This window comes from Pseudophryne corroboree, chromosome 6 (assembly GCF_028390025.1).
Source record: "Pseudophryne corroboree isolate aPseCor3 chromosome 6, aPseCor3.hap2, whole genome shotgun sequence".
Taxonomy (NCBI): Eukaryota; Metazoa; Chordata; class Amphibia; order Anura; family Myobatrachidae; genus Pseudophryne; species Pseudophryne corroboree.
The window spans coordinates 61864483-61877141 of record NC_086449.1 but is presented as its reverse complement, the minus strand read 5'-3'; the positions used below and the strand labels follow the sequence as shown (position 1 = coordinate 61877141).

At 47.5% G+C, this 12659-nt stretch overlaps 1 protein-coding gene across 2 annotated transcripts in view; it reads right to left on the bottom strand.

The window, feature by feature from the left end:
* The window catches only part of LOC134936135 (DENN domain-containing protein 1B-like), a 140921-nt gene that overhangs the window by 51015 nt on the left and 77247 nt on the right, over window positions 1-12659 (bottom strand). The window contains exons 17-19 of one of the 2 annotated variants that reach the window (XM_063931051.1): window positions 7368-7439; window positions 7236-7292; window positions 5623-5730 (exon numbers count right to left, since the gene is read on the bottom strand). In XM_063931051.1, the coding sequence (XP_063787121.1) occupies window positions 5623-5730; window positions 7236-7292; window positions 7368-7439 (237 nt within the window). The remainder of the gene's footprint in view (window positions 1-5622; window positions 5731-7235; window positions 7293-7367; window positions 7440-12659) is intronic. The other variant, XM_063931052.1, reaches the window with a different exon arrangement.

The following is a 12659-nucleotide window of genomic DNA, read 5'->3' as shown; positions in this document are numbered from 1 at the left end:
ACATTAGACAACACAGTAGTGCCCTTTCTATATGCAATGCCACATAGTAGAGCACCTTGTACACATAATGCAACAGAGTAATGCCCCTTACACATGAGACACATTATTAATGTCCTTATAAACATAATTTACCTTATGCATTATGACAACCTTTATTAATGTCCTTTTACACATAATGTCCCTTACACATATGCCGCACATTATTAATGCCCTTATACACATAGTGACACACATAGTGCCCCTTACACATATGCTGCACATTATTAATGCATTTTTACATGACACACATAATGCTTCTTACACCTATTCTGAACACCACTGCACAACCAACCCACTCACATGCACACAACACTCACACTTCCACTAACACTGTGACCTCTGCCTCTGCTTGGATACAGATGTGTCCTCATAAATCTTGCCTCAATGCTAACGTCGGGCACCTTTTTTTAATTAAAATGCATCTTATTTGCATTGCTATGTGGCTAGGATGCACAAGCAGCTTCTGCTGATTAAAATGATATGCAGCATGCCTATATACTGTGTGAGACTGTGGCTGTATCTGCATATGAAATGCTACACACAGAATATAGGCATGCCGCATATCATTTTAATCAGCAGAAGCTGTTGATGCCCCTAGGCATATCAAATGCCCTAGGCAATTGCCTAGTTTGCCTATGCCTATAGCCGGCTCTGCGAATAGGCACCACCCCAGACCCCCCTTGTATGATCAAACTTTACCAAAGGAGAGAGTACTGTACAAGACCTAGACAACCAATATATAATATCAGCAGGGGGCAGTGATTCGTTACGCACCAACACAGTGATCTTAACCCTGTCCTGCCTCGTGATGGTATGGGCTTTGAAAAAACAATATGGTTCCTTCATCTTGTTTTTCTCCCAACGGGAGCCAAAGGCCTGCAGGCCATTCAGGGAGAGGAAGCTCAGGTCGAAATCTGGAGTTCTCACTGGGTGAATGCATGCAAAAAGATCTGCAGCCTCAAACCCCAGTGAGAAGATCATACCTAAGAACTCCTACTTCGAAGGAGCCTCCCCATCCCCTACCCATTTGAACTGCACCACATTTCTTCTTTTTATGGGCTGACCCCCACTCACCCCGAACTGAGGACCAGCACTCGGCCGACCAGGAGCCGCCAAAGAATTAGCATATGAACCAGCACCCGGCCTAACCTCAGAGGGAGTTACAGGGAGCCCTTCAGGTGCCAGACCACTACAAGCCCCTATTCCCACATTCCCCACCCCACCAGTCATCCTGACCTGGTTCGCCTGAAACAAATTCACAGCTGCTAGAGCCCTCACCGGCATATCCATGTTACCATATACAGTTTCTACTAACATAACTTCTTCAGGGGTTAATTTGCTCTTATCTACAGCTGGCAGTCCTTGAGCCAATCTCTGCCCCTCTTTCGGCATCGCTTCATACTTTGAAACACCCATCGATGTGGATAATGATGTCACCTGCGATGTCATACCTGATGAGTCTTTGGCCCCGCCTCCCTCAGCCACCACGGCGACTAAGCCAGAGCCAGCCACCGCAGGCTTACAGGGATGGCCAGCCTCAGCATCAACCACGGCCCGCGCCGCACCCACACTTGCAACTTTAGAGGCGAGCGTTTCGGGGACAAGTCCACAGGGAGCAGCGACAGTCACAAGAGTCCCAGCATCAGCCAAGACCCCAGCAACCGCCAAGACCCCAGCAACCGCCACGCCCCCCGCACCGTCACCACCCAGCACTCCCTCCAGGAGAGACGCCTCCCCCGTTTGGAAGCCACCAGATACTGCCATCATTGGCCTTTCCACGATATCTGCAGCATCATGCACGATCTTAGAAACATCACTTCCATCACAGCTCCCGACAGCCACTTCCTTCTCCATAGGCTGGACTCCCACCTCCATACACTCCACTGGAGGCTCTGATGCCGCTACTGAACTTGCCAGAACCAGGCCGCCATCTGTTCAGGCAGAGATTCCTGCAACTCCTTTTTCCCTTGAGACAGAACCTGACGACACAATGCCGACGCAGCCAAGAACTGCTGGGACCGACCTGCTACTGCCCCCACAATCCTGCTCAGGTAAGGACTTTATCAACACTTCTTTCTCCTGAGAAAGAGCCAGATTACATAGCACTTTAATTCTTTCCTTTACTGCAGCCAGGCTAGTACTTAGCTCCCAAATCTCATCCTTTAGGAGAGCTCTCTCACGACTGCTACAAGTATTTCGTTTCCTTCTCTTGAGGGAAAGACGAGAGGTTAAACGAGACTGCTCCGTTTTTAACTCTTCCAGGCTCATATTCATCCATAGAGGATTCTGAGCTGCTATCAGAGACCACAGCATCCCCGGCTTCACCACAGGCAGATACCGTCGCCATATCACCCCCCCGGGTTTCCTCACCTGGAGAGCCAGAGTCCCGTGGTTTGGGGGTCACCAGTTGGGGATCCTGTTTCTTCACAAGGTCCACAATCACTGGGGCTGCCACACTGACCGAATCTCCCAATGCTGGAACTTCCACGGCTGTATGCAGGCCAGAAATCCCGGGGCCTCCTTCGGGACCAGCAGCCCGGGACTCGCCATCATCGTCCTCCCCAGGAGGATCCATCCTCCCCTGGGAGGCTCCCAGGGGAAACACTGCAGGCTTCAGAAAAGGACCAGGGCCTAAGAGCTCTCTCCTGTGCAGCCTCCTCCAGTCTCAGGTGTCAAATTTGTGGCCCAAGACTAGTTAACCCTTGCAAAACTACAGCTACTTATTCAAAATGGCAATTTATAAAATGGTGTTTGTGCCCACTTTGCCAGTGTATTTCATGCCCAAAACAGCGTTGGGCCAAGCAAAATACAAATGGATCATATGTAAGTGACCACGCTCTGTTGAATTCAGGGGTCAAATTTGTGGCCCAAGACTAGTTAACCCTTGCAAAACTGAATGATCTGAATAAGAAGCTGGAGCTCGAATAAGAAGTGAATAAGAAGCTAGAGCTTGAATAAGAAGTGAATAAGAAGCTGGCCGAATAAGAACCTAACTTCAGCCTCGTCCCTTACTCTCTGTTTTTGTGTCTACGTTTATTTAGTTTACCCTACATGTTTCTGTTTTACTCCCTATCTGGCACTGTGAAGCACTCTTGCACCCCTGTAGACGTGGCCATTGTGCCCTATAAACCTGGTAAAAATTTACAAGTGCACTGTCAACAGCAGGTGGTATAGGGATGGTCTAAAATCCCTTAATACATAGCAAATACAAGAAAACAGGTGGGCATACCTGCGCTGGCTGAATTACATAAATAATGAATGGACGGTTGGTTTAAAATTAAAATAATCTGATTTTATTATCTAAAATAACTAAGAGAACAAAATCCTTTCTATAAAATATGCAGATGCAAAAATATTAAACAGTACATTGATTATTATGGATTCTTGCCACCAATAGAGATGTATATGTATATTGCAATACAAAAAAGTTCCACTTCTGTACTCCTGTATAGTTCAGGAAACTTGGCTAGGACACTTTCCAGTGTAAACAGTCACTAGGTATGCAATGGGTTTACCGGATATGTTGAAGCATAGGCCTTCATTCCGAGTTGATCGCTTGCTAGCTGCTTTTAGCAGCAATGCAAACGCTAAGCCGCCGCCCTCTGGGAGTGTATCTTAGCTTAGCAGAAGTGCGACCGAAAGGTTTGCAGAACTGCTCCAAAATATTTTCATGCAGTTTCTGAGTAGCTGCAGACCTTCAGTCTATTTAGTTCCTGCTTTGACGTCACAAACACGCCCTGCGTTCGGCCAGCCACACCTGCGTTTCCCCCGGCACGCCTGCGTTTGTATCTGACACGCCTGCGTTTTTCCACACACTCCCCAAAATCGGTCAGTTACCTCCCAGAAACGCCCCATTCATGTCAATCACTCACCGATCAGCAGAGCGACAGAAAAGAGAGTCGCTCGACCTTGTGTGAAACTGCATAGTTTTTTGTGAAAGTACGTCGGGCGTGCGCACTGCAGGCCATACGCATGCGCAGAAATGCCGATTTTTAGCCTGATTGCTGCGCAGCAAACAACGGCAGCTAGCGATCAACTCGGAATGAGGGCCTTAAATCCCATGATGTAGCATCAGCCTTAAGTGGAGTCCAATTATGGTCGGAGGGATGATCCGGAATTAAAGTGCTGTAGTGCAAAGTCCCAAAATGGAGCAGGTGTCCAAGAGTGTGCCAAGATGTAGCAGGAGTTAAAATCACAGCAGAGTGGAAAGGCTCAAGCTCTACGCGTTACGCTGGTTCCAGAGCATCCAGCTTCCTCAGTAGCATGCTGGCACACTTTTGGACACCTGCTCCTCTATTGGTGGCAATAATCCATGTACTCTTTATTATTTTTGCATCTGCATATTTTAGAGAAGGAATTTTATTCTCTTAGAATTTATTTTAGATAATAAATTCAGATTATTCTAATTTTAAACCAACCGTCCATTCATTATTTATGTAATTCAGCCAGCGCTGGTATACCCACCTGTTTTCTTGCCCTATAAACCTACTTGGTTGCCCATGAAACCACATTCATTTGTGTAAATATACTTGCCTACCCTCCCGGAACGACCGGGAAGCTCACGAAAATCGCGTTTCACTCCCCCCCCCCCCCCCCCCCCCCCCCACCGGAAAGGAGGGTAAGTCTCCCAGAGCGTGTTTATGCCAGATGACCAGCTCCTCCAGCCGCTCGTACACCCCTGCAGCCACCGCTTATCTATAGCAAGTGGGCGGGGCAATGACACGAACTTGCGTCATCATAGCCTGCTGTACAAAGCTGGTAAATGGTCATTGTAGAGCGGGCTACGATGACGCGAACACGCCTACACTCCATTGATAGAAGATGATTGGCTGGTGCATTATCACCTTGCACTTATCACTGCTTTATCACTTCTCCAGGCTTAATACATCTTCCCCATAGGGGCCTGGTGTCACACAGCGGTATCTACACTGCACATACGTAACTGAGACTTACAGGTAGATTTACTAAACAACCAATCAGATTCTAGCTATAATTTCTCTATTGCAGCCTAGAAAATGATAGCCATACTCTGATTGGTTGCTATGGAAAACACCACCACTTATCTGATTTAGAAGCTTTAGTAAATCTCACAGAGAGACAGATTTATTTAGACTTGGGAATGCATCATGGAAAAACTTTCACAGGTTCATACTATAGTCAGGTGTTTCAATACATTACTTTATGTCGGACACTGTTGCTTCTCATTAGTTAAACACTGTCATGCTCTCTCTTTCCCTTTGTGTTCTTAGGGATCTATTTATTAAGCCTTGGAGAGAGATAAGCGGAGAGAAATAAAGTACAAGCCAATCAGCTCCTAACTGCCATGTTACAGGCTGTTTTTGAAAAATGACAGTTAGGAGCTGATTGGCTGGTACTTTATCTCGCTACACTTTACCACTCTCCAAGGCTTTGTACATCTGCCCCATAGTCATTTCCTTATATCCTGTTCCTCATGTTGCTGTGTCTCCCATGCTGTCATCTATCACTCACTATCCTGATTGATTGATTGATTGATTGATGGGGCAATGAATCTTCTATTCTGTATGCTATAAACCTCCCAACCACACTGCCACTTTGTCTTACCTGTCCAAAGTGCTCTGTGATGGGCATCCGGTTCTGCAGCCTCTCGTGGTTCTGGGTAGGACTTCGGTCAGCTTTGAATGAACCCAAACGCTGAAGCGGATGCTGTTCCTGGTGTGGAACACAGGTCAAAATGCCAGCCAGAAACAAACATGGCTGAGTCATGGATAGTTTATTCTTGACATGGCTGAAACAGTTGGATGAATGAACCTTGTTTCATATAGTATTTCGTCTGACATCACTACTTCCACTTTGACAGAAGAATGTCATTACTACTGTGCTGTTGGGAGGACCCTGCTGTTTCCACTACCTAATTCCTTTCTTCACATCATGAGACACTGGCCCTGTCACATGCACCCATGTTCCTGCTTACACAGTCACACAAGTATACAGGACCACACTTCCGGGCACATTCTCTGTAAACATTCAGATTTATGATATGACTGCCCATTTTGTGATCCAGGGGTGTAACTAGGAAATTGTAGGCCCTCTAGCAAAATTATTATAGGTAAGTCCTAGATCATTTGATATAATGTGCTAGCATTAATGATGTAGGGACCCATCTGATGGGGTTCACCTTGACGTGGTAGGTGGGCATGCATTTTTTGCCAAACATGTGCCAATAAACTTATTTTGTACTCCAAGCTAACTGTAGAGTTTGTTATAATTGTTTCAATTATCAGTCATCTTAGTACTTAGAGTGTGCACCTGCATTTTCTTTTTTTTCTGCATGGAGTTGGTGGCCAGACAGTAGGAAACTCCCTACTGACCATGGACAGTGCGCTATTCTCTTGTGCGTGCAGATCTTAGAGAAGACGGCAGAGGGGAGCAGGGCTTAGGGCAACGTGAGTGGTAGCTGCACGTGGCCCAGCAGCTGAGAGGGGCTGCTAAGACTGTTGTTATAATCCTTCTGCAAACCATCTGATGATCTAACTAGCTAGCCATGGTGTCACCCTGGGTGAGCAGGAGATGATGTCTGAATGCCACAACATGCTCTGGCCCTAATTAAAAGCGCATTAGTGAAAGTTATAAAGCAATCATTTGGAGGAAGCCAAAAGACTTGAAACCTGCAGTGATAAGACACCAGATCAGGGATTCCCAAACTCATTCCTCAGGGCACTCTAACAGTTCAGAGTTTGAGCTATCCATACTTGAGCATAGACCAGAGGTTCCCAAACTGTGTGCCGTGGCTCCCTGGGGTGCCTCGGCACACTTGCAGGGGTGCCCTGGGTTGGTGGTCCAGGACCAATTCAAATTATTCATGGTCAATATAATAGGCAAAACCAGTGCTGGTGGCTGCCAGTCATAAAATATGTGGCCAAACAGAAGCAAATCTTATCCCTCACCACACAACTGACCCTAAGGATGACATATAAACGCGATCTACTTAATGTAATATTTCTTTCTAAATTTCTCAATAAGAAACTTTTGGCCTAGGGGTGCCGTGAAAATGTTTTTGATATTCTAGGGCGCCGTGATTCCAAAAAGTTTGGAAACCACTGGCATAGACCGTTAAATCAAACTGACTATGGTCCCTAAAACCTGGATTGAATTCGGGAAGCACTGCCCCGGAAGATGCTGGGAGAAGCTTTAGGTGTTACATTGTGAGCGTGTACCTTGGGTTTTATACGTCTCTTCATTCCTTGCAGACCTGTTTTGGCTTGTCCTTTAGCCTGAGATGACAGGAAGACAGATAATGTGGACAGCTGAGCAGTCTTATTTGACATTTGCAGCAGAAATACTCTTACATATCTCAGCATGTTCTTGACTGTGGGGTGTGTCCGGTTTTTCATGTTATTGATAAGGGTTCCACCTCCTTTCTGGGGGAGGAATACAGACACATCCATGAGACTGTATAATACATTACATACATGGGGAAGATTTATCACATATATCAGTATGTACAGAGATGACGGGGAAGAGTGGACACGTAAGTTGCTCAATTCCCTCGATCCAAAATTAAACCTATTAGTTCTTACTGGGGAACACAAGGGGGTTGGTAAAGGTTATGCAGCTAATGGCAATAAATAGCATAAAATAAATTGATAAAAATAAATAAATAAACACAACATTCCCTATTTAATACATATACGTCGGAAACTAGTGCCATTTCCACATATTTGTTTTGTACAAAAAAATCTTCATTGACAATGAAAGTAGCAAAAAATATATTCTAAAGTAATGTACAGAGAATCATAGCATATGAGGGTGGTGCAACAAGTTCCCGCCAGGCCGGAGCAGGTAGACCACTGCTCCCCCTAATGGCCAATAGACTGCGCCTCATATCAGTCATACTGTCCCAACATCAGGTGTAAGATGATGGGGCTGGTGGGAACATGGGGGCAGATGTATTAACCTGGAGAAGGGATAAAGAAGTGATAAGTGGAAGGTGATAACGCACCAGCCAATCATTATGGATTTGAAAAATGACAGTTAGGAGCTGATTGGCTGGTGTGTCATCACCTTCCACTTATCACTTCTTCATCCCTTCTCCAGGCTTAATACATCTGCCACAAGGTCACACATTGAGGTGCGAAGTGTGATCAGATTCCTGCGTCTATGGGCACATCAGCAGCTGGAATCCATTGCCAACTTGTCGAGGTGTACGGTGATAACGTCATGTCACGGAAACAGGTTTAGGTTTGGTGCACTGCCACTGATAACTGCAGGACAGACGTTCAAGATGATCACCCTTGGGAGGTACAGGATCATCCTCCCTACAGCCCTGACCTGGCACCGTGAGTGATTGCCACTCTTTGGACCACTGAAGAAGCACCTGGAGGTAAGGGGATTCACAACCGATGGTGAAGTTCAGCAAGCCGTCATGTCCTGGCTTCAGGCGCTTGACACTAATTCCTTCTATGCCGGGATAGTTGCCTGGGCGTACCGTTGGAACAAATGCTTAGACAAGTATGGGGATTATGGATAAACCATGATCTGCACCAAGGTCATACTATCGGTTATACGTATATGTGCCAGTTGAATACATTTACACAATGAGACATCTTGTTACATTATTTATTGAACCACCCTCGTATATGAACCAGCAATGGAAATAAGCACCTATCAGCGTCAGAAGTTAATCCACAATCACAAACTGCTAGCAACTAGCACGATCATCACGTAGTATATCTGTATCAGCTATTCCGCGCACGCAATTAATATGGACAGTGTAAACATTTGCAAGTACCAAGTCTCGTGCACTCTCCTACTGTGTCTGTGTGTGATCCCAACACTCTACACCCCCACTTCCCCACTGTGTCTGTGTGATCCCAACACTCTACACCCCCACTCTCCTACTGTCTGTGCGTGACCCCAACACTCTACACCCTCACTCTCCTACTGTATACAGTATGTGTGTGATCCCAACACTCTACACCCTCACTCTACTACTGTGTCTGTGTGATCCCAACACTCTACACCCCCACTCTCCTACTGTCTGTGCGTGACCCCAACACTCTACACCCTCACTCTCCTACTGTATACAGTATGTGTGTGATCCCAACACTCTACACCCTCACTCTACTACTGTGTCTGTGTGATCCCAACACTCTACACCCCCACTCTCCGACTATGTCTGTGTGATCCGAACACTCATACACCCTCACTCTCCTGCTGTGTCTGTGTGATCCCAACACTCTACACCCTCACTCTACTACTGTGTCTGTGTGATACCAACACTCTACACCCCCACTCTCCTACTGTCTGTGCGTGACCCCAACACTCTACACCCCCACTTTCCCACTGTGTCTGTGTGATCCCAACACTCTACACCCCCACTCTCCGACTATGTCTGTGTGATCCGAACACTCATACACCCTCACTCTCCTACTGTATACAGTATGTGTGTGATCCCAACACTCTACACTCACACTCTCCTACTGTGTCTGTGTGATCCCAACACTCTAGATCCCCACTCTCCTACTATGTCTGTGTGATCCGAACACTCATACACCCTCACTCTCCTACTGTATACAGTATGTGTGTGATCCCAACACTCTACACCCTCACTCTCCTACTGTGTCTGTGTGATCCCAACACTCTATACCCTCACTCTCCTACTGTGTCTGTGTGATCCCAACACTCTGCACCCCCACTCTCCTACTGCGTCTGTGTGATCCCAACACTCTACACCCACACTCTCCTACTGCGTCTGTGTGATCCCAACACTCTACACCCCCACTCTCCTACTGTGTCTGTGTGATCCCAACACTCTACACCCCCACTCTCCTACTGCGTCTGTGTGATCCCAACACTCTACACCCCCACTCTCCTACTGTGTCTGTGTGATCCCAACACTCTACACCCCCACTCTCCTACTGTCTGTGTGTGATCCCAACACTCTGCACCCCCACTCTCCTACTGCGTCTGTGTGATCCCAACACTCTACACCCCCACTCTCCTACTGTCTGTGTGTGATCCCAACACTCTACACCCCCACTCGCCTGCTGTGTCTGTGTGATCCCAACACTCTATACCCTCACTCTCCTACTGTGTCTGTGTGATCCCAACACTCTATACCCTCACTCTCCTACTATGTCTGTGTGATCCCAACACTCTACACCCTCACTCTCCTACTGTGTCTGTGTGATCCCAACACTCTATACCCTCACTCTCCTACTGTGTCTGTGTGATCCCAACACTCTACACCCTCACTCTCCTACTGCGTCTGTGTGATCCCAACACTCTACACCCCCACTCTCCTACTGCGTCTGTGTGATCCCAACACTCTGCACCCCCACTCTCCTACTGCGTCTGTGTGATCCCAACACTCTACACCCCCACTCTCCTACTGTATATGTGTGTGATCCCAACACTCTACACCCCCACTTTCCCACTGTGTCTGTGTGACCCCAACACTCTACACCCCCACTCTCCTACTGTGTCTGTGTGATCCCAACACTCTACACCCCCACTCTCCTACTGTGTCTGTGTGATCCCAACACTCTACACCCCCACTCGCCTGCTGTGTCTGTGTGATCACAACACTCATACACCCTCACTCTCCTACTGTATATGTGTGTGATCCCAAAACTGTACACCCCCACTCTCCTACTGCGTCTGTGTGATCCCAACACTCATACACCCTCACTCTCCTACTGCGTCTGTGTGATCCCAACACTCTACACCCACACTCTCCTGCTGTGTCTGTGTGATCCCAACACTCTACACCCCCACTTTCCTGCTGTGTCTGTGTGATCCCAACACTCTACACCCCCACTCTCCTGCTGTGTCTGTGTGATCCCAACACTCTACACCCCCACTTTCCCACTGTGTCTGTGTGTGACCCCAACACTCATACACCCTCACTCTCCTACTGCGTCTGTGTGATCCCAACACTCTACACCCACACTCTCCTGCTGTGTCTGTGTGATCCCAACACTCTACACCCCCACTTTCCCACTGTGTCATCCCAACATTCTACACACCCACTCTCCTACTGCGTCTGTGTGATCCCAACACTCATACACCCTCACTCTCCTACTGCGTCTGTGTGATCCCAACACTCTACACCCACACTCTCCTGCTGTGTCTGTGTGATCCCAACACTCTACACCCCCACTTTCCCACTGTGTCATCCCAACATTCTACACCCCCACTCTCCTACTGCGTCTGTGTGATCCCAACACTCATACACCCTCACTCTCCTACTGCGTCTGTGTGATCCCAACACTCTACACCCACACTCTCCTGCTGTGTCTGTGTGATCCCAACACTCTACACCCCCACTTTCCCACTGTGTCTGTGTGTGACCCCAACACTCTACACCCCCACTCTCCTACTGTGTTTGTGTGATCCCAACATTCATACACCCCCACTCTCCTACGGGGGTAAATTTACTAAGATGGGAGTTCTATTTAAGATGGGATGTTGCCCAGAGCAACCAATCAGATTCCAGGTATTATCCTCTAGAAGGTGCTAGATAAATGAGAAGTAGAATCTGATTGGTTGCTATGGGCAACAGCCCATCTTAAATAGAACTCCCATCTTAGTAAATTTACGCTCCTGTGTCTGTGTGTGACCCCAACATTCTACACCCCCACTCTCCTACTGTGTCTATGTGTGACCCCAACACTCTACACCCCCACTCTCCTACTGTCTGTGCGTGACCCCAACACTCTACACCCCCACTTTCCCACTGTGTCTGTGTGATCCCAACACTCTACACACTCACTCTACTACTGTGTTTGTGTGATCACAACATTCATACACCCCCACTCTCCTACGGGGGTAAATTTACTAAGATGGGAGTTCTATTTAAAATGGGATGTTGCCCAGAGTAACCAATCAGATTCCAGGTATTATCCGCTAGAGGGTGCTAGATAAATGAGAAGTAGAATCTGATTGGTTGCTATGGGCAACAGCCCATCTTAAATAGAACTCCCATCTTAGTAAATTTACCCTCCTGTGTCTGTGTGTGATCCCAACACTCTACACCCCCACTCTCCTACTGTCTGTGTATGACCCCAACACTCTACACCCCCACTCTCCTACTGTCTGTGTGTGACCCCAACAATCTACACCCCCACTTTCTCACTGTGTCTGTGTGATCCCAACACTCTGCACCCTCACTCTCCTACTGTATACAGTATGGGTGTGATCCAAACACTCTACACCCCCACTCTCCTACTGTGTCTGTGTCATCCCAACACTCATAAACCCTCACTCTCCTACTGTGTCTGTGTGAGACCAACACTCTACACTAGAGATGGCTACTGACTCACTGTCTCAACACAGTGACTCGAATCATCAGGAAGTGTGAATGATTCGAGTCACTCACTGTTTAATGAGTGGAGACAGCTGCAGCAGTAGCCTCTCTCAGAGGGAGGAAACTCAGTGTGTCCTTCAGTCAGTGTCTTCTGCTGAGTGTCTTTAGCTCTGATTGGCCAGAGGCTATACCAGGTGACACCCAGTGGGAGGGGGGAGGGAGCAGTCACGACTCACCAGTCAGTGAGTGCTCTGCTGCTGTGTCTGATCCATTTCATGAATCATGATTCATCCTGAGTCTGCCAGTGAGTTGAGACATTTGTACACAGGGG